Source organism: Erythrolamprus reginae, chromosome 1 (genome assembly GCF_031021105.1).
Source record: "Erythrolamprus reginae isolate rEryReg1 chromosome 1, rEryReg1.hap1, whole genome shotgun sequence".
Lineage (NCBI taxonomy): Eukaryota > Metazoa > Chordata > Lepidosauria > Squamata > Dipsadidae > Erythrolamprus > Erythrolamprus reginae.
The window spans coordinates 365,493,644-365,520,830 of NC_091950.1; the positions used below are offsets into that span (position 1 = coordinate 365,493,644).

General features: G+C 37.4%; 1 protein-coding gene across 6 annotated transcripts; it reads right to left on the reverse strand.

The window, feature by feature from the left end:
• Window positions 1-428: 428 nt before the first annotated feature.
• On the reverse strand, window positions 429-26,111 carry ATF3 (activating transcription factor 3). Of its 6 annotated transcripts, none has more exons than XR_011557509.1 (5): window positions 23,911-23,964; window positions 9,356-9,599; window positions 6,654-6,761; window positions 4,257-5,482; window positions 429-4,190 (listed from the first exon to the last, which is right to left on the reverse strand). XR_011557509.1 is itself a non-coding variant. In XM_070734450.1 (4 exons), the coding sequence occupies exons 1-4, from the start codon at window positions 26,080-26,082 to the stop codon at window positions 5,285-5,287; spliced, it is 597 nt and encodes a 198-aa protein (XP_070590551.1). In that variant the 5' UTR covers window positions 26,083-26,111; the 3' UTR covers window positions 429-5,284. The 6 variants fall into 6 exon arrangements, 4 of the variants coding, with proteins under 4 accessions (XP_070590551.1, XP_070590554.1, XP_070590553.1 ...); XR_011557508.1 differs by lacking the exon at window positions 23,911-23,964 and adding an exon at window positions 21,217-21,504; XM_070734450.1 differs by lacking the exon at window positions 23,911-23,964 and adding an exon at window positions 26,036-26,111 and having other exon boundaries at window positions 429-5,482.
• Window positions 26,112-27,187: the final 1,076 nt, after the last annotated feature.

Genomic DNA, 27,187 nt, shown 5'->3' on the forward strand with positions numbered 1-27,187 from the left:
ATACTCCTAATACATTTGGAGGATTGAAGAACATGCTTCTAGGGAAATCAACTTAATGCCAATCATGGAGATCCTATTCATAACTTAATGGAAGAGCCATGACCATTAGTACTGTATTAGTTATAGAAACTGCACATACAAAACCTTTTTGAAAATATTCAGGCTAGTTTGACTGATGACTAATTGGACAGTTTATTCCAGGTGCAGAGCATATCCTACAATAGCATGGTGAGTGAAGGCAATAGAAGTCCAGAAAAAAAACAATGACATTGGCACAAAGTGGGAAGTGAGGTATAATGTTGGCTTAACATGGTCACTAGCTAAGAGTCATGCAACAAACTGGCATTAGTTAGGACACACTGAAAAAATAATCTTTCTAGAGGTTCTACATGAACATTGGTCCTTCAAACAAGACAAATGAAGCCAAATAGGGGAAAACACACATTAGTCTTTATTATTATGAAAGTATCAAAACATAAAATAAAAAAACAAACCATCTTTATTGTATTATTAAATGTTCAAATAAAAATAGATAAATACATTCATGCACTTCTCCCATTCAAATATTTCCTAACCACCCCAAAGAACAATATCTGATCTGGTAGGGGTTTGCATATGCTTTAGATCAGGGGTCTCCAACCTGGGCAGCTTTGAGACTTGTGGGCTTCAAGTCCACAAGACAAAGTTGCCAAGGTTGGAGTCCCCTTCTTTAGATAATATTTAGATAATAAGGGGAAATTCCACCATGATCACATCACACAGTTATTACAAATAGGCAAAGTTACATCAGGTAGCTTTCCTCTGACAGAGTTCATCAGAGTACAGACCTGAAAATAGAATAGGATTACACAATTTTTTACACCCAGTCTTTCTGTCGATTATTCTCTCTCAAGCAATGAAAAATATATATACCTTGCACCACCTTGAGGCATATGCTGTCTCCAAACTCAAATGAACAGCCACAGCTCAACAAAGAAATATCTTTGACAAAGGTAGCCGCACTTTAGTAAACATTTGGCATGCTAGTTAACAACATTTGTGTAACTTGAAGCAACAGCAGCAGTAGCAGCAGGACGCCTGCGTCATTTTAAATAGGATATCAAATACGCATAGAAAAATATTTAAGGGAAAAATCTTGATTCTCTCATGAAATGGTCTATATAACATGATACATAAAACAGCATCAGAAATTACTTTTGGGTTTTTTTTAAATAGCTTTTGGAAACACTTGAAATATACGGACAGTGGGTCTGTAAATGCCTTTGGTAGTATCATATTGTGCTAGCACTGAAGGTAACTTTTATTACCTTGAGAAGAGCCTTGAACTCAGAGAGTCTTTGTGTAAGTGGAAGCTATCTTCGGCTTACAAAAACTCTACTGCATGTATCTATGAGATTCTAGACCCATTCATTAAACAAAAGAAAAGCAAATCCTGAGATGTTCTTCCAAAGTAGAAGAAATATACTGTAATTGTGAAAACTGGGATAGAACGGCAAGAAGATTCATGAAGACAAATACACCAATGCCCACCCAAACAAACAGGAAAAAAAGTAAAAGGAGCTTACAAGATTGGCTGACATATATACTGTACACATTTGTATGTAGAAGCACTTTTGGAAACCATTCCTAGGATGTAAGTAAATCATACAGTGCATCTCACTGGAATGGGGAGGGTTTGAACTAATTCCTTCATGTAGTAGCTTGGGCTACTGCTTAAGGATTAATTGGGCATAGATAATTTCTAGGTCTCTTTTCTCCTTTTTTAAAGTGACTCTCAGATTCCCTCTACTCTGGCCATGTTTTTCAACTTTCGTGTTGAAGACAACTTACACTAAAGCAAGAAACATGCTACCCTAATGATGGAGCCTATTGGGATAGTCTTCAATGTCCCTTGAAGCATAGGCTACATATTTCCTTCCACTTTTAATTTTTGGATCCCGTTCACAGCATCTACCTTGAATGAAAGTTTTCAGAGACAACAACAGTTACAGAAGGTTATATGCTATGTAAACAGATGTAACTGCAGAGGTCCATAGAATCATTGTTAAATAAACCCAATTTACTCAGCTGCTAGAAGTTAGCAGTTACATAATACCCTTCCATATAAAGTTTAGTCAACAAATTGATATACAAAGGTCTCTGGGATATATGGTGATTTAAGAAAACCTTCAGAAAAAGCAATTTTAGATGCTGGAAGAAAAAATATTTCTCTACAGAGATGGAATTTGGCCCATTTCCTTGTATTTTGGTTACATGAGATATATATGTATTTGGAACACAGTAATATAATGGACATAACAATACTGTATATCCAGATTATTGAAAGCATATCAAATATTTCTGTTACAGAATGTAAACATTAGTGTCAGATAAGAAATAAGCTAGTCCATACAGAGAGTCTACATTTTGATGTTGCTGTTTGTATATGCATATGAATTTTAACAGAAGTAATGTTTGGACAAAGTATTCTTTTTGCAAGCTATTTAATCTACTGCTTCAATTTTGTCATTAAATAAAATAGATCTCAGAAACTAAAACATGCAAATATTGTAATTTACCTAAAAGAGTTGAGCATTCTTCTTTTTTAAAGAAGTATACGCCATTTTTTAAAACTCAAGTTTTTCTAGAGCAAAAAATTGCAAAGTTAAAAACTTGAGCTTTCCAATTTATATTCTATAACATATTTCAGAAAACATTTGAACTTTGTTCATTTTTGTAATTTTGGTTCTGTACTATTTTGAAATTTGTAAAGAATATAGGTTTTGGAAACAAACCCTTCAATTTTCCAGAATTTGAGATCTAAAATTATATTCAACATCGTACAGACTTCCTGATTCAATTTTATTCTTCATTATAAATAAGAATTGTTAAAATCTGAGACACAATATTCTTGTTCTGTTTAGGACTATGCAGAGAGCCTGGGAACTGAGGCTGGTCTTTGGAACAAGGCATATGGTATCCAGAATTAATCCTCCCTTCCCATCATTACTGTGTAACAATGATTGGCACTGTTGAAATTAGTCATACGTGTAGATAATTGAAGGATTGGGCTTGGGGTTTTATCCCAGTCAGGACTTCAACCAGAAGGTTAGTCTGTGAAGAAATCTATTGGGAAGTAGGGAGGAATCATAGCATCTGCTTCCTTTGCAAGAGGTCCCAGATTTAACCTTCTGCATTTCAGTTTAACCAAGAGTATGAAAAGGAGCAAAGGTGGGGACATTTTTCTCCTCAGTCCTTTGTTGCTACAATTCATCAGGACAGAGTCTCCCAGATCAAAATTACAGCTTTATCTAATTACAGCTTCACAACATTTCACCATATGTTTCACTCTAAACCAGTGCTTCTCAGCCTTGACAGCTTTATGAAAGGTGGACTTCAACTTCCAGAGTTCTGGGAGTTGAAATCTACCTGTTGTAACACTGCCAAGATTGAGAAACACTGCTCTAAGCCAATCGTTCCTTCAGCTGTAAATAGTAAGAATAATACAATCATAGCACCTCCCAGTGATAACAGAACCTTAGAAATAATACATTGGTCATCCAAAAGAAATACTCCAATAACTCCCATAATTCCTAGTGTTCATTGTCTCTTGATCATTCTGGTTGGAAATTCAGAGAATTTAGCTGTTACATATCTAGAAGAAGGACCTGCAGAAGAGCACTTTAAGAAGTTTAAGCTAAAAGTTAACATTGCAGTTAAACAAACTATTTAATTTTGTTGTTTATATGGAAGGCCAATGCTGGTTTTAAAGGTATGCTCCCATAATTCTAAGGAGATTCAAATTTTGTTGCCCAACATGGACTGAGACTCAGCAGTTAAATACAACTAGGAAGCCCCCAGTACTGGCTTCTACTACTTTACAGAATGATGAAAGAAACATCTCCTGGGCTTTCTTTGAAGTTCTTAAGAAGTAGTCAAGGTTCTTGGGCTATTTCCTCATCCAGTCTTCAAAGGGATACAGTGGCATTCCCCTGACCCATTTCTAAAAGCAAAAGGGCCATTTTACATCATTTTATTGGTTCTGACTGTTTTCTTTGACAGGTTCACTAGATGAAAGACATTTCTGCGCATATACAAGCTTCTTCTGGTACTTCCAGAAGCTGTCTCGAAGTCTCTTCTGACTCATGGACCTGCCAGGCAAGGATTCAAGGCAACCCCAAATCCAGGTTCACCAAGAAGTATTGTGTCACCTTGCGTCATGAAAAGAATATCATTGCTTCTGTGATGTGAAGCATTCCATCAAAGCAAATCCAAACCACAGAGCCCACCTTTAGTGTACTTTTTCATCTCTATTCCTAGCAGAGCCATAATCCTCAACATAGATAATGTTTTCACTTAATCAATGTCTATATATAAATCAATATTTGTAAATTGCCAGCAATTACATTCTCTGGTTCTGAAAAAGATTGTGCCAAGGTAACATTTGTAAGATGAAAATCACGAGGACAAGATAAATCACAATTTTACATCTCTAGTGATTATACTATGGTTGTATAAGTCTTTTGAATACTGCAGGTGACTCATCAATTGAGTTTTGAAGGGGACATTCCCCCTTCTTAAAGTAAGCCAAGTATATTAATGCTCCAGTGTGGTATATTGAGTCTTAATTCAGTGAGCAATTCTGCAATACATTGAAGCTTGTCACATTGTCCTACAATCACCTCTAAGCTGAGTCATCAAAAACCCACAGGAGGGCTTTTACGAAAACAGTTTTTAACAAAGTGCAGTGCCCAAGTTAAATCTTGTATTAGTTGTAGAAACATAGCAATTCCCGTTATATTGCAATGCCTTTTGGAACTGAAAACAGTGTTCTGGAAGTTGCTAACCTCTTTTCTTTGAAAGTACAAAACAAAACAAAACACAAACCAGTCCACCTACATTCTCTATCTAGTGAGTGGAATCCTTTCAGCTTGGCAGTTCAACAGACCTGCATCTGGTAGGCCCTTCAGCCCTACCAGAAACATTGCAAGTGCATGCCAGCAGGAGTTTAAGAAGCCTAGAGCCATATTACTTCTAGGATAGCAAGTGTGGCAGCTGTTTAGACCTGGAGCAAAGGCTGTGGCTCTCTTCCACCCAGTTAAGTCTTTGCTAGGGAAAGCTGAAGCTAAGCTACCATAGTCCTTTCTTCTCAGCAAAATCATGTCAGATCCATCTTCTCTTGAGTAAATGGAGGCCACAAATGCTGAAATTTCTTTTCTCCGTGGCTTCTGGCTTGGGATGGCAAGTTGTTGTTTTAATGGTAAGAAGCATGGCTAAAGAACATTGAGCACTGCCTCATTATGGTTCAGCCTTGCAAGGTTCCCTCTTTGATCTGCTGAATGAAAAGGTTCCTTTCGTCCTCTGGAGTCCTACCATTCTGGGCACGGACAATACAGGTGGGTCTATGTAGATTGAGCATGTAGATCAGGTGCTGCTTCTCATTTTTCAGCTCTTCAATCTGAGCTTTCAGTTCTGCATTGATTGTTTCCAGTTTTTCTGACTCCTGGTAACCAAAGAAAAGAGAAAACATAGAAGTGGAAGTGTTAAAAATACAAGTGAAAAAACAAAAAAAATATGTAGCTTAGGACTCATTCATGTGACAATATATATTGGGAAATATGCTATGGAAACCCATTTTCTGTCACAGTTACATAGATGGTTATGATGACTTCCTCTTTATATCTTTTTGCCTTTGTATCTTTTGATCTCTATGTAGAATTCTGCAGCTAAAATTATTCACTTTCCCCATGTTCAGGCTATCCAGTGTATTTTTCATATACCTTAAATGACTTCTCATTCCTTTCCATATTCATTTTACAAACTTTTATCTTCCTATTCACAGTATATCTTTTTACTCATCCAATTTTAAATTTCCCACAAGAATCTTCTGTTTCTTGAAGTTGCAGCTCCAAGTCAACCAAACAAATTCCTGTCTTGTGGTTCAATGGTTCAAGGGAGTAGAGTGTGGTTCATGATAATTATAATACATAATACACAGAATAATAGGGTTGGAATGGACCTTGGGAGTCTTCTAGCCCAAGGCTCTGATCATTTATAGTTCAGTCACTATATCTCAACCTGTAGGGTAGGAGCTGGGAAAACAACTAAGGGAGGCATTCGAAAGGAGAGGGAAGATATATCGGTAAATTTAATGAATAGAAAAAGTTTCTATTATTATCACTTGCTATCTCTATTTTCTGCAATCTGATGGTCTCTATTAATTTTTCTGATAGCTGGGAAACATAAGAGATTCAGTCCAACACAACCAGAGGAAGGGAGGGAGGAAGGGAGGGAGGGAAGGGAGGGAGGGAGGGAAAGAAAAAAAGGAAAAGGGGAAAAGGGAAAAGGGAAAAGAAAAATAATGACTTGAAAATTGTTTACATTTTAAAAGAAACGATTTTACATTATTATTTGAGTTAGAAATCTTAATTAATTAAGCACTTCTAAACTACTTCTAAAGTTTTAGTGTAAGTTTACATTTTCTCTCCAGATTGATGAGCCTGAGTTATTTCATCTTTAACATGTTTACCAATGTTATAATTAATCAACAGCTCACAGTGAAAATCTTCAGTTATTTTATCCATGGAATTTTAAGGAAATTTTCACTTTACATAGATGTGTTTATATTTTGCAGATGCAGTACTGTATTAATTAGAAAGTATTGGTTAACTTACTTTCTGCAGGCATTCTGTTTTTTCCTTCTTTTTGTTTCGACATTTTGCTGCTGCAATCTTATTTCTTTCTCTCCGACGTTTTTTCCTATCATCTTCTTGGGGTGCGCACTAATAGAATCCAGAGAGATTGGGGTTGGATCAGTCAAAAAGGGGGCAGGAGAGTGCAAGAGAGAAACTATGTTTCCTACAGATGTTATAATAACAGTAAGTCTGATTTGTTCCTTGCTAACCAAATGACCAACTGGTTAGTTTGGCCCTTTAACCTTGTATGAAACAGAATAGAAGTTGTCTGGCATGTTTTGGAGATCGTAGGAACATAGACGGTTGGGGTACAGTAAGTCAGAAAACCTCAGAAAACCTCTAAGAAGATTGATGTACGGTAAGTCAGAAAACCTTGAAGAAGCTTCCCTACAGCTTCCAAATAGCATCAAATATACTTGGATTTATCTGATCTATTAAAGACAGAGGTGGATTCCTACTGGTTCAGACCAGTTCTATAGAATATGTAGTAACTTTGGTGGCCTGGGTCGCTGGAACTGGCAGCGACCCAGGTCTGCTATGCCCTCAAGCCGATTTTCTCAGCGGCGCTATGTTTTTTTTTCTTCTTCACATGCGTAGCTTTTTTTAGTACTGCGCATGCACGCACACAGCGCATTCCTGAGCAAACTGGCAGTAACACAATCCGGAACCCACCTCTGACTAAAGAGGGTAGGTTCGTTCTGAATTTTATTCTCTAAGCAGGTTTAAATCCTAATAAGGCTTATCTTCAGAAACCAGAGCACAACCTTACAATTAGAATATTTAAAATGATGCTTCGGAGCAAGATAGAATATATTTTCTTAACATAGAGAAAATGAGTAGGAAGTATTATCAATGCTCATAAAGTCTCATGCAGATACATTTTTCATTTTTTTAAAAAAATCTCTGGGGATGAAGAATTTATAAGTTCAAAATGAACTATATTATAATGTAGTCCTTTCTGAAAAGCATGTGACCCAGGAATGTATGAAGTGTGTTATATTGCATAACTATAAAACCTGTAAGTTACAGGAGCCTTCATTTTCCTGATGCCTTCCAGATTCAGACCACATTTCCAACACTGCTTGTCTTTCGTGAAGGCATTCCCATTCGAGCATATTAATGCAAATGTCAAAGGGACTAACCAATTTGTCACAACAGGTGGCAGCACCTACTTAACTTTGTCTGATCTTGAAATCTAAGCAGACATAGGTGTCCAGGAAGGCAGCAAGTGTTAAAATGTATTATGAGACAAACTTTGCATCTTATGCTCTAGTGCAGTGATGGCGACCTATAGCATGGGTGTCACAGGTGGCACGCGGAGCCATATCTGCTGGCACGTGAGCCGTTGCCCTAGCTCAGTTCCAGTGTGGATGTGTGTGCCAGCCAGCTGATTTTTGGCTCACATAGAAGCTCTGGGAGGGAGTTTTTGGCTTCCAGGGAGCCTCCGGGGAGATGGGAGAGGGCATTTTTACCCTCCTCCAGCTCTAGGGAAGCCTTTGGAACCGGGGAAGGGTGAAACACAAGCCTACTGGGCACACCAGAAGTTGGGAAACAAGCCGTTTCTGGCCTCCAGAGGGCTTCCAGGGGCGGGGGAAGCTGTTTTCGCTCTCCCCAGGCATTAAATTATGGGTGTGAGCACTCACACATGCGTGATAGTGCACACGCATGCTCTTTCGGCACCTGAGGGAAAAAAGGTTCACCATCACTGTTCTAGTGCGTGGCTTCACTACTTTATCATTTTGATGTCATCATGGTTAGATAGGATATCTACATAAGCAGAATTGCATCTCATTAGTTATTGTATGAAAAATAATTAGGGAATCCCAAAGCTGTATATTAGACTTGGAAATCTGTCTGTCTATGTCTGTCTGTCTGTCTGTCTGTCTGTCTGTCTGTCTGTCTGTCTGTCTATCTATCATTTATTTATTGATTCCCAATAGTCTGTTTTCTGGAAGAAGGCAGAAGCTAACTACTTTCATCTAATCAAGTGGAGCCAATTTTGATTCAAGAAAAAGTCACTGTCACTAATAACTTTATAATATTAAATATTCTGATTTATGTAATGATGATAATGGATGGGAAAAAATGGAACTAGCAGAGATAGCTAAATTAAATGCTCTAATCCAGAGGCGTTAAACTGGTGGCCCACAGGCTGGCTGTGTCATGCACAGGCTACGCCCACCCAAGCTCCGCGAAGGAGAAACAACATCACGCAATGGCAACATGGGGTGGCAAGTTTGATACCCATGCTGTAATCAAAGAAAAGAACACAACCAACTTCGGTTCTACTTGGAATTTGCTTCTAGATTTTGTGTTGAAATGGGGGGGGGGGTGTCAAACTTTGATTTTGGATTTTGCTGATTATTTGGTTGTTATAGATATCACTAATATATATTAAATATGTAAAAATAAAAAGTTGAGGCTGTAATATTTTATTCCACTGCTATAAAAAGAGCCAGAAGTAAATGCTTTTCTTTTTTTCCCTTTTCCCCTTTGGCCTTTTTCCTTCTTTCCCTTCCCCATTTTCCAATTATTCTCATTTTCATTTGTATTTTATACTGTGAAATTTAATTTAATTATTATTAAAATGATAAATAATAATAGTGCAGAGGGAAGACATTCTCTGCTTTAAGAAAGCATAAGTGGTAGGTGAACATAGCTTAAAAATAAAAATAAAGTACCTCTCTTTTTAAAATAGATGTTTCTTCAGATCTATCAGAAACCATGACTGTATCCAAGGTGGAGGGCATCCTCTGAGAAAGGCACCTATTTTGGATGGCAAATTTTAATTCCTCTTTCACCAATGGGGTCAGATTTGTGAAATCTTCAAAGCCCAGGGAAACTGGAGGGGACAAGCATGGAATAATTGCAGAAGCACTGACTTCTGAAGCAGACACCTGGCCCAAGTGTTGGAGCATCATTTTGCTGCATGGAAACAAGAGAGAAAAGAATGAATTTTTCCAAAATTTAATGAAGAAATGATAATAATAATAATAATAATAATAATAATAATAATAATAATAATGGGTGCAACATTTAATACAGAATTCAGAAAATCAATAACTGAAAAATGAGATTCTGGCTCATAACTAGATATTGATAGAATGATTATATATTCACCCACAGAACGACATCTATTCATTTATTGTATTTATATAGCTACCCATCTCAGTCTTGTGACTCTGAGCAGTTTATGCTCAATGCAAAACTTAAAAAAAAAACCTTAGTAAAACTGTATTATAATAAAGCTGAGAGTCATTCATTCATATTGGGCTCAACTAATCTAGCCACAGTGCTAAGTGTAAAACCAATTCTTCAGGGCTTTTCAGAGGGCTTACATGGTTGGGTCAGCCTAGATCTCAGAAGGATGCTACACCAGGCATAGGCAAAGTGGGCTCATCTATGACTTGTGGACTTCAACTTCCAGAACTCCTGAGCCAATCATGCTAGCTCAGGAATTCTGGGAGTTGAAGTCCATATGTTGTAAAAGAGCCAACTTTGCCTATGCCTGTGCTACACCATAAGGCATCATAAGGCATAATCAAGTACTGTAATTTGGAATGAGTTTTTTTTAAAAAAAACAACAACAACAATGTATGCCCTTTCACACATAAAATCAACCATATTCCTTAGTCTTTATTGGGAAAAATATATTTGGGACATATAAGGACAGTATTATTTATGTATTTGTTTCCTTAAGCAGGTAAGGAAATCTACTTTGCACAGTAACTACCACATAATCATAGCAATATTACAATTCACAATAGACAAATCAATAATTGCCTTTAGAATTTATATACACAAGCAAATTCCATAAGCTGTTAAACAGAATTTAGTTTATGCAATATTTTTTTTTGCAATTTCAGGCAATAGAGTTTGACAAGTCCCGTTGTGAACAAACGCACAGTATTGATTGTTTTATTTAAAGTGATATTTTAAAGATCAAATTCAAAGCAAATCCAAATTTATTTATGAAATAAACTAAAGACTTTCAGTCTTTATTTACTTCCTTAATGCTTGTATTATGTCCACACAAGTTCTGGGCCTTCAAAATACACACAAAAAGTAGTTAACACAGAAAGCATCTCCACATACAATTAAATATGTATCTCAAGATGGACATGGACACCTGCTTTGCTACTTGAAAAAGACATGTAAACATTTGACAATATATAGAGTGTGTCTATATTAATCTTTGCACCACTGTATTTTCTGTGTAACAGTATAATGGTGTATAGACCTGACTTCAAACAAGAAAAGTAGAAATCCCAATGGTTTCAGATCTCTCGATCATCAAAGGAATGATTTCCTGGAATTGTAATTTACATAGATCTTGAGGAAAAATGTGTAATTTTGCTAAGAAATCCCCTAAACCATGAGTCACAGCTCAAAGTCCCGATATTCCTTAATGGTTTCAAGAGATAGAAAATACCAAGACAACAAAGGTTTACAGTGCTCAGGTTTACCATTTATCAACTTGACTGTAAAAAATACGACTTTAGTAATCAGGTTGTCGAAGCGTGGAACTCATTGCCGGAGTCTGTAGTATCATCCCCTAACTCCCAACATTTTACCCTTAGGACTATCCACGGTTGACCTCTCCAGATTCCTAAGAGGTCAGTAAGGGGCGTACATAAGCGCACTAGAGTGCCTTCCGTCCCCTGTACTATAGTCTCTCCTATATCTCCTATATTTTCTCTACTATATCCTCTATAACCTTCATTGTGTATTATTGTGTATTGGACAAAATAAATAAATAAATTTTTTAAATCATTTAAACCTTCAACTGGCAACAGAAGCTGTTCCTAGCATTAGTCACAGTTGATGCATGTCCATCTTCCATTTATCATAAAGAGCATTATAATTCTGGATGGGATACACAGAAAAAGCATATCTGTTTTAGCTTTGTAGGGATAGGAACCTATCTTATAAAATTTTAAATTTTTAAAAAAATAAATGATGCTGCCAACAAGATTTCTTTCTTTCCTCTAAAGAGTGGGTAACTTTATGCTGGGATGCATGCACACGTGTAGGTATCATAATTAATTGTGGTTTATAGGTGTCTGATAAGAATGCCATTTCCTTATATTGCCATTACTGTAATGTTTTCTCTATCACTACTTCTTGGGAATTTGGGGACTAGCCAGGACTTCATTATATCAATGTTGTGGTAGAGAAACAGCTGAGAATTCTGGCAACACCACAACACTTTCCAGAGAATTACTACAACTTCAAGGCTATAGTAATGCCACCCCAACTACCACACTGTATTTGACCACATTCTCAGCTGTGCTTCAGATGGTTGGTTGAAGTCACTGACCTTTCCTCACTACTAGGTAACCCAAACTAGGTTTTGACATCTCAAATTTGATAAAGCAACTCCTGAATCAGGGAAGGTTTTCAAGATGTATTGAGTTCTGCACATTGATAATGGACTTTTTGCATATCTAGTACAACTCCAACCTTTATCTTGGATGGTAGAAAGAAAGGCATTTAATGTACATTACACCCCAGAGATGGCATTAAGGATAACATGACAACAGTTTCCTGATATTTATGGAGCTGCCACAGAGAAGAAGGGGGTAACCTATTCCTCAAAGCACCTGAAGGCAGGTCAAGGAGAAATGGATAGAAGCTAACAAAGGAGAAAAGTTATATAGAACTAAGGAAAAATTTCCTGACAGTGGAATTAATCAGAGGAATGACGTGCCTTCAGAAGTTGTGGCTGCTCCATCACTAAAGGTTTTCAGGAAGAGACCAGACAGACATTTGTCCAGAATGGTATACTCTCCTGCTTGAGTAGGGCTTTGACTAAAAGACCTCCAAGGTTTCTCCCAACTCTGTTATTTCGTATTTTGTATAGATAGCAGAGCTGAATGTGCAGTAAGGATACATTCTGGTTCAGAATGTATTTGAGGGGCTGCCACAGAGAGGAGGGGGACCAAGATATTTTCTAAAGCACCTGAAGGCCAGACAAGGAATAATGGATGGAAACTGATCAAAGAGAGATTCAACCTGGAAATAAGAGGGAACTTTCTGACAGAGTGATCAATGAGTGGAAGAGTTTGCCTTCAGAAGTTCCAAACATGAGACTTTCAGCAAGAGTTTGGACTCTCGTTTGTTGGAAATGGTATAGGGTCTCCTGCTTGAGCTGGGGGTTGGACTAGATGACCTACAAGGTCCCGTCCAACTCTGTATACAGAATGACATGCCTCTACAATCAACATGGTGAGAACATTGTGATAAGGTAACAATGTGACTGGACAATCATTTCTCTGAAATTGTATAGGATTTCCAGCTTGAGCTGGACTAGAAGATCTTCAAGATCTCCCTTCTAATTCTGTTATTCTAAGATATTTATTCTATAATGTTTATATGAAATAAGCAAGAACTGGAGTTTCTTAATCCTGTTTCCAACCTTCATTTTGAACCATCTACCAGGTTTTCTTTAGATGTCTTCATTGGTACTACCTTTACTTAAACAAATTTTATTTATTTATTTATTTATTATTTGGATTTGTATGCCGCCCCTCTCCGAAGACTCGGGGCGGCTCACAACAAGTGAAAAAACAATCCAATACATAATCCAATTAATTAAAATATTTCAAAAATTTAAAAAACCCCTATACTAACATACACACACACAAGCATACCATGTATAAATTCAACGTGCCCAAGGGGAGATGTTTAGTTTCCCCATGCCTGACGGCAAAGGTGGGTTTTGAGGAGTTTACGGAAGGCAGGAAGAGTGGGGGCAGTTCTGATCTCCAGGGGCAGTTGGTTCCAGAGAGTCGGTGCCGCCACAGAGAAGGCTCTCCCCCTGGGGCCCGCCAACCGACATTGTTTAGTTGACGGGACCCGGAGGAGGCCCACTCTGTGGGACCTAATCGGTCGCTGGGATTCGTGCGGCAGAAGGCGGTCTCGGAGATATTCTGGTCCGATGCCATGAAGGGCTTTAAAGGTCATAACCAACACTTTGAATTGTGACCAGAAACTGATCGGCAGCCAGTGCAGACTGCGGAGTGATGGTGAAACATGGGCATACCTGGGTAAGCCCATGACTGCTCTCGCAGCTGCATTCTGCACGATCTGAAGTTTCCGAACACTTTTCAAAGGTAGCCCCATGTAGAGAGCATTACAGTAGTCGAACCTCGAGGTGATGAGGGCATGAGTGACTGTGAGCAGTGAGTCCCGGTCCAGATAGGGCCGCAACTGGTGCACCAGGCGAACCTGGGCAAACGCCCCCCTCGCCACAGCTGAAAGATGGTTCTCTAATGTGAGCTGTGGATCGAGGAGGACGCCCAAGTTGCGGACCCTCTCTGAGGGGGTCAATAATTCCCCCTCCCAGGGTAATGGACGGACAGATGGGATTGTCCTTGGGAGGCAAAACCCACAGCCACTCCGTCTTATCCGGGTTGAGCTTGAGTCTGTTGACACCCATCCAAGCCCCAACAGCCTCCAGGCACCGGCACATCACTTCCGCCGTTTTGTTGACTGGGCATGGGGTGGAGATGTAAAGCTGGGTATCATCGGCATATTGATGATACCTCACCCAATGTCACATACACTATAGAACTATTTAACCCAATACAGAGCCTTATACCGCAACTTTCAAAGAAGTTACAGAAACAAACAGTACACTTTATTACACCAGAAATCTGCCATTGATTGTTGCAAGGTGGTTGCAAGCACACAAAGGCATTGAATAATTATTTACAGCCATGCCATAGTTTTACTTCCAAATTACTGTAAGTATATCTGATATGCCAAACCTATGTTTTGAAATGTTAAAAGGCCATAATATCTTTGTCAATTGCTCCCCTCCCTTTAAGCAAGGTTGTGGGGGGAGGGGAGAAGCACATAACAATTAGCATTTTAAATAAAATTTTAATGGACCAGTTATTAGGGAATTTATTTCACCTTCCCATATTGGTCAGGGTTGATGGAAACTGTAGATCAACACATATGAAGGAGTTCAGATTAAGGAGCCTAAATCAGTGATTTTCAACCTTTTTTGAGCCACGGCACATTTTTTACATTTACAAAATCCTGGGGCACATTGAGCGGGAGGGGGGTGTTAAAAAAAGTTTGGACCAAAAAATTCTCTCTCTCTCTCTTCCTCCCTTTCGCTCTATTTATCTCTCCCTCTTTCTCTCCCTTCCTTCCTCTTTCTTTCTCTCCCTCTCCATCCCTCTTTCTTTCTCTTCCTTCCCTCCTTCCTCTCTTTTTTGCTCTCTTTCTCCCTCCCTACCTCCCTCTATGTCTTTCTCTCTCTTGCTCTCGCTCTCTTTCTCTCTCTCTCTTGCTTTCTCTCTCTTGCTCTTTCTCTCTCTTGCTTTCTCTCTCTCTCTCTTGCTTTCTTTCTCTTTCTTTCTCTCTCTCTTTCTTTCTTTCTGGAACCAACTCCCCACAGACATCAGAATTGCCCCCACCCTCCTCGCCTTTCGTAAGCTTTTTAAAACCCACCTCTGTTGTCAGGCATGGGGGAACTGAGATATTCCCTTCCCCCTAGGCCTATACAATTTATGCATGGTATGTTTGTGTGTATGTTCGGTTTTTTAAATAAGGGTCTTTTAATTATTTTAAATATTAGATTTGTTATATGTTGTTTCATTATTGTTAGCCGCCCCAAGTCTACGGAGAGGGGCGGCATACAAATCTCATAAATAAATAAATAAATAAATAAATAAATAAATTTCTCTCTCTGAGCTTTGCGGCACAACTGACCATGTCTCATGGCACACTAGTGTGCTGCGGCACACTGGTTGAAAAACACTGGCCTAAATGATTCAAGGATTGTTAACTCTGTACATCAAAAGGTCTTCACTTTATGTCTTCTAATAAAAGAAATGAAATCATTTTTGGGAATTAGACATATCAAAGGACCTACTCTGTCATATCACTGCTTTAAAATCCTCCACATCACAAATATTTATTTATTTATTTATTGAATTTATAGGCTGCCTTATCAAGTGTCACTCTGGGCAGCATAAAATATATGAAATTTAAAACAATGCAGCCCACACAATAGGGAAACATCCAGAAAAACCAATACAATCCTGCTTTTTGGGAAGATATCATTCCAGGCGATAGGCGCTATGGGGGAGAATAGGGATTTATTTATTTTTTGCTGTTTTCTCTCCTATAGTAGTAGAAAATCCTTTGCCTCTCATCTGTTTCAGTCTGAATCAATTAACGCATACTTCTGACAGTGTTCAACAAAGGCACTCTTGAGTTTTCTCGAAAGCCAATCAAATAAGGCTAGCACATGGGCATTCTGATGCAAAAATTATGATGTTTCTGAAACTGTGTCTGGGAGTGACAGTGAAGCAAATTTTATAATACAGGAAAACAACATCACTTTCCAAACATACACTATGGAGCCAACATGATGTAACCATCCGCAAGAAGGAGGCTGCACAGGTTTCGTGAAAAGTACAATGTTTGCAGAAGGACACAAACATTAAGGAAAAGGAGGAAAGAGAAACTCCTAACAGCCCAGTGAGAATTGGACTGGCTCCATGACCATGGAATGATGGGGAGGGAAGGAGGCCAAGAGGTAGAAAACTGGGTGGAGAGATGGAATGGAATATCTTTCAAAAGGTGTGGCTGGGGACTATATATTATAGTCCTCACTATATAATACGTTTGTTAACTTTGGAAACTGACTGGGGAGTTTTGGGAATTGAAGCCCACATTGCTTAAAATTGTTAAACATTGCTACAATCGTTATTTGTATTAGGTCCCATTTCTGTTCTATTTTAATATTAAGTAGAATATTAATATTAATTAAATTTAAATATCATTTTACTAAAGCTCACAAAACTGTTTATTCTCTTCCATTCTCAGAAGCTTCAAAAGCTGGATCACCTTTAGTTAACATGCTTGGCATTCAGACCATTAAAGTAAAACCACTTGACCTGATTCTCCACTCGTTTTTAAAAATCAAAACTAAATGTCGTTCTTCATTAAAATATAGCTTTGGCTTTTCCCCTGAATATCTTCCTTCTGCTTATTGATGCCTTAAGACCTTTGAAGCAAATGATAAACGTTGACAATTATAATCGTAACTAAAATTCATAATCACCCTTAATTTATTTTTACCTTTTAAGACATTTACACTGTAATCTGGTCATATTTAACTTGGTGAAATATGATTGATAATGGTGAAATGCAATTGATAATGATACCAGAAACTGGTGACTATGATATTTTTTCACTAGTGTCCTGCTTAGGTTGAAAAGTTGGACAAAAGTGTAGCATTTTCTTCAATAAATTATTTGATTTATTTATTTTAATAAATGAATTACAATAAATAAATAAATAAATAAATAAATAAATAAATAAATAAATAAATAAATAAATAAATAAATAAATAAATAAATAAATAAATAAATAAATAAATAAATAAATAAATAAATAAATAAATAAATAAATAAATAAATTTTATGCCATCCAACTCCCTAGGAACTCTAGGTGGCTAGAGTACTGTTCTATATGTGAAAACAGATACTGTATAATCCTTCAATCTTATTTTTGACTAACCATCATTTGCTCCATGTAGAGCAGTTTATTTTGCTGCTAACAGCATTTTTATAGTGAATTTGGGAGAAATTCTATGTGGACATTTATTAAAGAGTAATCCCTAATGAACTGAACTGGAATTTTAAATAAATATGTTCTGATAGTTCATTTATTATGAATAAATGAAAATACATTATCATGTATTTTACTTATAGTTTTTTATTTATTGCCTTTTAAAAGTATATGCATATGTTTATGCATATATATATATATATTAGGGGGAAACAGAAAATAAACCAAGGTGCTATCAACTCACTGACAATGAACGCTTTGGTTCTTACTTCTGAGTAAATTATGCAGATTTTCTTCTAAGATTATACTCTAATAAAAACTTTTTGAAGCTTCTTATGAAGTTCATAGGCTTGGTTCCAGGAAAACTCACTACCCTGGCTTTCTGGGCAGCCATATTACACAGACTTAGCTATAGGAGTAAATCCCATTTAATTCAGTGAGACTTACCTCCAAGCTTAAATTGGAATAAATCCTAGATTTGCTAATGACTCATCTTCATATAAATAAAATTGACAGATGTAGATATTTTCCTTCTATCCTTTTACAAGATCACTTCAGTAAAAGCAAGCAATTTGCTGTCAATACAATCTGTGTTTGTGTCATCTTTTTCAACTTTGGGTCCTTTGCTCATCTTGGACTTTATTATTCCTAATTTCAATGTATCCAATAACAGATCTATTACTGACTCTTCACCCTTCTCCAACACAGGCCTAGAAGACCCAAAAACCTAATTCTCAAAGGTCCCGAACATCACCTCTATGTTGAAATCCTGAAATCAACCTACAACTGCTATCAGAAAGCCTGCTTTGAAGTAAATATGGTGGCAGCCCTCGATTTACAACAGTTCATTCAGTGATCATTCAACATTACAACTGCATGGAAAGAAGTGATTTATAAGCATTTTTCACACTTAAGACCATTGCAGCATCCCTGTGGTCATGTAGTCAAAATTCAAACACTTGGCAAGTGAGTCATATTTATGATGGTTGCAGTGTCCCAGGCAGGGATGAAATGCTCCCAGTTTGCTCGTGCCTGTCGGTCGTCAGAGAACCAGTCGCGAAGGCAGTGCAAGGCTCCGCCCACCCAGCCAGACACCGCCGTTTCGGTTCTTTTATCTTCTGTGCATGCGCAGAGGGTAAAACAACCCAAACAGCAGTGTCCAGGCGGGTAGGCGGAGCCTTGCTTTGCCTTTACAACTGGCTCTCCAACAACCGACAGGCACGAGTGAATCGGGAACATTTCACCCCTGGTCCCGGAGTAACGTGATCCCCATTCAGCCACCTTTTGATCAACAAAATCAATGGGGAAGCCAGATTCGCTTAACAACCATGTTAACCAGGTTACTTTCGGAACTGTCTTCTGCCTCACGTATTCCCAGCGGCCAATCAGGTCCCACAGAGTCGGCCTTCTCCATGTCCCGTCGACTCAGCAATGCCGACTGGCGGGACCTAGGGGAAGAGTCCTCGGAGAGACTCTTATTTATCTTATTTATTTATTTATTTATTTATTTATTTATTTTATCAATTAGATTTATATGCCTGAGTTCTGAGTTCTCAGAGAGGGGCGGTATATAAATCCAATTAATAAATAAAATAAATAAATAAACTAGAGCCTTCTCTGTGGTAGCCCCAGCCCTCTGGAATCAACTCCCTCCAGAGATTCGCACCGTCCCCACCCTCCTGACCTTTTGCAAGGTCTTAAAAACTCACCTTTGCCAGCAGGCTTGGGGCCGTTGAGCATAACAACATAAAAAGAGCCATGCTGAATCAGGCCAAAGTTCATCGAGTCTAGTATTCTGTGTCACACAGTGGCCCACCAATTGTTCATGGGGATCTTGAGTAGAAAGAGAAGGCAAAACCCTCCTTTTCCCTTAACCCCCAATAAATGGCACCCACTAACACCTTCCTCTGGCTGATGATATGAATGTAGGATTGTGTTTGAATGAATATGAGTGTCTGATTTTGAATAACTTTGGGGTTTTAGCACTAGTTTTATGTTTAGGTTTCTCTTGTTGTACCTTGTATTTTATTCTTATTTTTCTAAGCCACCCTAAGTCGGCGAAGAAGGGCGGCATAGAAATCCAAACAAACAAACAAATAAGTAAATAACTTAATAACAGCAGCGAATCACTTGTGGCCAGAAAGGTCATAAGTTGACAACTACCTGTGCTTTTACAGTGTTATAATTTCAAACTGAACTTATTTAACACCTGGACTGACCAGAAGGTAGACTGAGAGATAGACTCCAGATGATGTGGTGTACATCTGTAAGGACTTTTGAATCCCTGTTATTGAACAATAGCTCTTTTGACAGCTTTGGGGCAAGCAAAAAATATTCTGAATAAATGGAACAATTAATCAATAGGTAACAGGAATAGAAAATGTCTGTCCACCGAGATCAGAAAAAAAAATAAGAAAACAGATTAATTTCTGATGTGAAAAAGTTAATTTATGCTGGCCTTGGATCAAAATATAATAAATGTCTGTGAATGTAGTAAGTAAGTAAGAAAGAAAGAAAGAAAGAAAGAAAGAAGGAAGGAAGGAAGGAAAGGAAAGGAAAGGAAAGAAGGAAGGAAGAGGAAGGAAGGAAGGAAGGAAGAGGAAGGAAGGAAGGAAGGAAGAAGGAAAGAAAGAAAGAAAGAACTTTGTTTTTTTCTTTTTAATCCGGCACTAGGAATATTTTATTACGGGCTAATGAATCGTGCATTTTCTTTTGCATGATAAGTCACAAATTTCCAGGAAAGAAATACGCAGGTAATTTCTCTACACCTAAAAAGCACCTTCCCTCGCATCGTATTGTGTACTGAAACAAAACGGACAGTTCAAACCGGAGCATCCCGCTCAGAGCACAAGCGATGCTCGCCACCATCGAGCCCGCCACCTAGCGGTGACCGAAGGTATCAGCAGCTAATAAAGTTACAACTTTTGAATAGTTTTGCCGTCCCGCTTCCCCGCAATTTCCCGTAACCGAGCGAATGACACAATCATCTGATGATTATTTGGTCTAGAAACCATCGGAAAATACACTGCTCAAAAAAATAATAAAAGGGACACTCAAAGAACACATCCTAGATCTGAATGAATGAAATATCCTCACTGAATACTTTGTTCTGTACAAAGTTGAATGTGTACAACAGCATGTGAAATTGATTGTCAATCAGTGATGCTTCCTAAGTGGACAGTTTGATTTCACAGAAGTTTGATTTACTTGGAGTTATATTGTGCTGTTTAAGTGTCCCCTTTATTTTTTTTGAGCAGTGTCTATTGGAAACAATAAGTTGGGGGCAACGACCTTAAAACGCCTAGCCGCAATAACTTTTCCTACGCATTGATTTTACACCCTGATGATCTCAACTGAACCTGAAGCTTCTGGAGCTGGAAGTAGGAAGGAAAGGTGGTTTCTTTCATCCGATCTTCCCCCCCAGGGAAGAAACCCCCGACCCTCGCCAGCACTGTTAAGAAAGAAACAGCCACCAGCAAGGAAACGACCTGGGAGTTTCTCTTTCTTTAGGCGTGCCTGTTTATTAAAGAGCGCTCCAAGTTTCATTCGGATGAATGAACTTTTACTTTCAGTTGGTCCCATTTCAAAGGGAAAGAGAAATCGCCCGGGTTGGGGGTTTTTTTTCTCTTTCTTTCTTTGTTTTGATTTCGCTTTGTCAGTTTTGCCCAGAAAAAGTAAAATCTCTTTTGATTTATTTGGATCGGGACTTTTTTTTTAATCCCCGTCTCCGTCCTCTGTATAAAGCCCCCCAAAATCACCCATCGCATCCCTAGAACCAAAGTTGTTTCTAAGCACCTTCCTGCCCCCCTTAATACATACACATCCCATCACAACAGCCGGACAAAAATCAAAAGACCTTCCTCGTTCCCCCCCCCCCGGACTTATTTAGCCTTTCGTCTTGCCCCCCGCTTCCCCGGGAGTTTGGCTCGCTCGCTCGCTTCCCTACCTGCTTTTACTCCAGGTCTTCCTTCTTTCAAAAGAAACTACACGAGAAAAAGTAACCCGGCAAACTAACAAGGGAGTTTCGAACTCGCGACCGGTGAGAGCGGGCTTTAAGGAAACGCGCGTCGTCGGGACTCCGGGCAAAGTGGAAGAAGTTGCCGCCGCTGTCGTTCCCCGATCGTGGCTGGCAGCGATCGCAGCCCTGGCTCTGAGCGCCTTCTCGAACCTCTGGCTCGCCGCGCGGTTGCATCACCCCATTTATATAGCCGGCGGACGGCGCTGCTATTTACCCCTGAACGCTCCAGCCGAGGGTGATGTCATGCTAAGGATCCTCGGCGAGGGGGGGCGGGGCCAGGAGAGCGCGGGGGTGGGGTCTCCGAGTGACGCAAGGCCTTCCCCGCTCCCCCGGGCGGAGGGAACAGGGAAGGCCCTCGGCGCGAGGTCTAGTACGCTGTCTAAGAAGCCATACAATTGGCAAATCAATCCAATGAATAAATAAATAAATAATAATCATAATAATAAACCCGCCGGCCAGAAACGCGCACCCTTCGGAGCGGGGGCAGGAGGGGAGGTTGTTGAATACGAGTCAGGAAAGGCGGCGGGCTTCCTTTGAACGCTTAACTGCCACAGAACTCAGTCCTGACAGGAACTCGAATAACAGCAACAAGAAGAAGAAGGGAATGGAATTAATGTCCTATTATGTCCCTCGGTCCTATTATCCTTTTTCTCACTTCTTTTTACTTTGTTATGTTAATACAAACTATAACTTTATACTTGTTTGACAAATATAATTAATTGAATAATAAATAAATAAATGAACTGCCTCAGCCGCGCTCTGACGGGGGGAGGGAAGGAATCACTCGTGAGGTAATGGCTCCCGACTGCTGTGGCATCTCTCCGCAAAGCGGGGCCGGGGAGTCTTTGAGGAAGGCGGGCGGGCGGGCGGTGAGCTCGAAGAGGCGGGAGCAGGTCTCGCCGTCTTCTGGTTTAAGGCCGCCGAAAGGAAGTCCCCGCTTTTGCCATTTTGTGCCGCCGCTTTAAAAAAGGGCCGCCGCAGGGTGACTTGTCGCTTCTTCCTTTGGTGGTCTCCGGCGGGTATTTTACGGCGTGAGAGAAAAAAATTAAGATGAGCTTTGCTGAGCATACCCGCCGCCTTATCAAATAATAAGGCGCATTACGTTCTTAAGATTCCGCCGGGTTTTGTATGGGGTTTGTGTAATAAAGTCTTACACCTGAGTCATCCCATGCCGCGCTTACCACGCGTCGCTCCCATCCCCGCCCTACGGAAAATGGGTTTGTGGAAGCGACCAGAAGCTGACAATCCGAGGGACAATCCGAGTGGAAGGCAGCGTGAGGTTAAATATCCACTCTACAAGCTACGACCGGCCAAATTGTTAAAATAAAATAAAAATCATTTTAAAGTAACCGCCTCTTTTTTTCTTAACCAGCTTGGATCCTCCGTCCCCCAAATTATTTCCAATAGTTTTCCCTCTCGTTATATGAAAATGCTCTTTCTTCCCCGTGTATCTCCTTTTTTAAATGCAATATTTCTATCTTGCCTGGTTTTATTTAGGATGTTCGTACAAAAAAAAAACCAAAACCCTCCGGTTAAATCTGTCTTTGAGCCCTGGACAGAGAGAAGGCTGCTCCTGGATCCTTTCCTTAAGTATAGATGTTCGCGGTTCCCACGATCGTACCAAGACTCTCAGCCTCGCGTTGCAGCCAAAACCTTGCACACCGTTATTATTTTTTTTAAGGTCATTATCTCGATTTGGACGAATATCTAGCCCTGTCTTAGTTTTAACCACCTCCGGGAATGTTTTGAAAATCTCGAGAATTTTGAGCGACTTGTTTTGAATACCACGTGGACGTCACCCTCCCACCCCGACGCACACTTTCAAAGGATTTTCCACCCAAACTAGCGCAGGTTGGGAGAGCGACGCGGAGAAGACAGTTTCTATGCTTTTCCTGCCCGTTTTCTTGCACCACCACGAGAATAAAGGAGGATTTAGGTTAAGCTGGAGGCGATGCGCTGACGTAGTTCCGTGGGAGTGGAGCAAAGGGCGCGTGCAGGTCAAAAACGTACTTCGTGGGAATTCTTGCAAAAAAGTACTGGAGAAGTTTTCGGGTTGCCTTTTTTTCTCTTTTTCACGTTGGTTGGTTGCGCTCACTTTAAATAGAGTTACTTCTGGGCAACTCTGCTTCAAAAATTTATTTATTTATTTTATTTGTAAAACATGTATAGGATAGTAGTAGTTTGTATAAACATCAGTAAAAAGTAATGATAAAAGAGGACAGTAGAGCAGGGACGCTGCTGGGGGAGACATCAGTGGGGGTAGTAAGTTTATGCACTATTTATTGACTACTTAATAGGTTTTTTAATTGTCCTTCCTTCTCTATCACCTTAGTATGATCCTTAATTACTTTTAAAATAGGAAATAAATAGTATGTTTTTACCCATAAATGCTTTGATCATTTCAATTGTTATCTAAAACTAAACTTTTATAGCAATTAAAGAAAATTGAGCTACTTGCCTAATCTGTTATCATACTGAACCTTGTGGGTTCAATACAAACCTTAAAATGTTACTGTGCTCCTCAACAAATAATGCTGTCTGTCATTTGTCCTTTTTGTGGCTATTCAAATAATGTGATTTAATCAACTGAAAAAGAGTCCAAGCACCTATTTGAAAACTTACCTTGGTTGGTAAGCTACTTCCACCCAGTCACATGACCTATAAGCCACCTCCCCAGTCACATGGTTGTCAAGCCACTCCTATCAGGTCACATGACCACCAAGCCACACCCACACAATAAGCCACGGCCACAATGTGATAGTAAAATTTTTTGCAGCCCTTCACTGGATGGTAGGCATAGTGGTGCACTTATGCAGGCCCCTTACAGACCTCAGAAATGGAGAGAGGTCAACAGTAGACAATCTAAGCTTAAAGTTTTGGGGATTTGGGGGAGAAACCACAGAGTCATGTAGTGCCTTCCAGGCATTGATCACTCTATTGCTGAAGAAAATGAGAATATTTTCCCAGGACTCTCTGTTTTATTTACAAAGGGGATATCCTTAGTTAGTCTTTCAGTAAGTTAAATGAAGTCATGCATGTTTCCAAGAGTATAAATTTGGAGGCCTCAGCTAAAGCTCTGTAAAGGCACTGAAAGGCTGGTTCCAAACATTAATCATACTTAGAGGAATTCCTTTCAAATGAAAGAAATGTAAGTTGGTTTCACTCATTGGTTTCAATCAGAGATTCTGTAGGTTGCATTGAAAGGTTATGTATCATTTCTATGAGAGTCTCTCAAATAGGGACAGAATTTCATCCAAAAACTGTTTTTTTTTAAATTGAGGTCATTTTCATTCTAATCACTTATAACATTCGTTAAGCGTAGAAGGCATTATCAATTAATGGCCCCTATATCACTTTTGGCAGTCCTGTGCCTTTGACATAGGAGTATATTAATTGGATTAACTGTACTGTTGTGTCTTTGTATATGCTGTGAGCCACTCCGAGTCTTTGGAGAGGGGCAGCATACAAATCCAATAAAATAAAATAAAATAAAATAAAATAAAATAAAATAAAATAAAATAAAATAAAATAAAATAAAATAAAATAAAATAAAATAAAATAAAATAAAATAAAATAAAATAAAATAAAATAAAATAAAATAAAATAAAATAAAATAAAATAAAATAAAATAAAATAAAATAAAATAAAATAAAATAAAATAAAATAAAATAAAATAAAATAAAATAAAATAAAATAAAATAAAATAAAATAAAATAAAATAAAATAAAATAAAATAAAATAAAATAAAATAAAATAAAATAAAATAAAATAAAATAAAATAAAATAAAATAAAATAAAATAAAATAAAATAAAATAAAATAAAATAAAATAAAATAAAATAAAATAAAATAAAATAAAATAAAATAAAATAAAATAAAATAAAATAAAATAAAATAAAATAAAATAAAATAAAATAAAATAAAATAAAATAAAATAAAATAAAATAAAATAAAATAAAATAAAATAAAATAAAATAAAATAAAATAAAATAAAATAAAATAAAATAAAATAAAATAAAATAAAATAAAATAAAATAAAATAAAATAAAATAAAATAAAATAAAATAAAATAAAATAAAATAAAATAAAATAAAATAAAATAAAATAAAATAAAATAAAATAAAATAAAATAAAATAAAATAAAATAAAATAAAATAAAATAAAATAAAATAAAATAAAATAAAATAAAATAAAATAAATAAAATAAAATAAAATAAAATAAAATAAAATAAAATAAAATAAAATAAAATAAAATAAAATAAAATAAAATAAAATAATAAAATAAATAAAATAAAATAAAATAAAATAAAATAAAATAAATAAATAAAATCAAATAAATAAAATATTGTCTGTACCTTGTATTTTAAAATGGCTGCCTTGCTTCTTGCTCTTTGGTAATGTGCATTTATAGGCAAAAACGTGAAACATTATGATATGATTGGAACTGGTGTACAATATTTAATTGTTAGTCCATATATATGGCTGTCCTGGAAAATGACCCTTGATGGCTAACAAAAAAAGAAAAAAACCCACCAATAACAAAAACCAGTAGCTGAGGGCAAACAGTGGCATCTATCTTGAGTGCTCACCAAGTTGAGTTACCGTATATTTGCCAGTCTTCTGAATGGGCTAGTTTTGAAATTTTTGGCCATTTTTACAAATGATACTTAAAGGACTTTTGTATTTTTCATTAAAAATATATAAAATAGACTAAATTATTGTGTTACATAATTCAAATAGATTAGTACCTGGAACTGAAGGTTACGTGTAGTGGTGATAGTTGGAGAAACACCATGGTTTGGGTTTACTTTCTATTGGAGTCAGCTTTTCTATGTTCCATGATTGCATTTTCCATATTCTAATAAAAAGAGATACATACAGTATGTTTTGTCTGATTGATTTATTTAGGTTTGAACACATTAAGAATTCTCCCACTTAAGGAAAATGTAGCTTAAATATATGGCATATCAAATGAGCCAAGAGATAAATATATAGGTAATGGTTAATAATGGCTCTCATTTATTATATTTATTACAGATATTAATGCATGACATACTTATTTGTCAAGAAGAATGGAAAGAAAGATAATATTTAAGTTGCATATCTAATTATATATTTTATAACAAATAAATTTCCATTCTGTATCTTTAAGGCTTCTTCAGAATTAGATGGTCGGCAAACTTATGCTAGTTAGTTAATAATATAAGGTATAACTTTTTCTCTGTTTATAACTCTTGATATGTATTTAACTTACTCCATTTCATCCACGATGATCCTAAACCTGATTTATTTACAAATGAATCATGATTTTTACTGATTTCTCTTGTAAATAAATCTGCTCCCTAAGCCTAAACTTTCTTTATAAAACATTATTTAACATTCAGTTGAACTTAATTTTGATTAATACGTTTGATACATAAAGTACATAAGTACATTATGTATCATCTTGCTTTTCTAAAGCATCCACTCTTTCTGTAAATTGTTACAGAACAAATAATTTCCACATTAATTTTTACAGAGTTTTGCTTGACAAAATAAATGAACTCAAACAATCATGAATGTAGTTGATATACAGTTCTCAAATCAAAGTCCCCTTTTCTAACTGAAATAGCTCTTTCTAGTTTATCTAGTATTGTCTAAGATGACTAGCAGCAAATCTCCCAAGTTTTCAAAAGAAAATTTTTCTTGGAGTAATGAAGTAATTGAACATGGGATATTCTAAAAACAATATGTCAGCATCCCCATTAACATCCGAGAAATAAATCAGAGCCCAAACCTTGGCCTTCTTCCAATTTCCAATTTATTAACAGAGCCATGTTAAATACAAACTGTAGTCAACCCGATACTATTTTTTCCTACAGTTCTCCACCCAGGTTAAAGTTTATCCCTCATCCCCACAC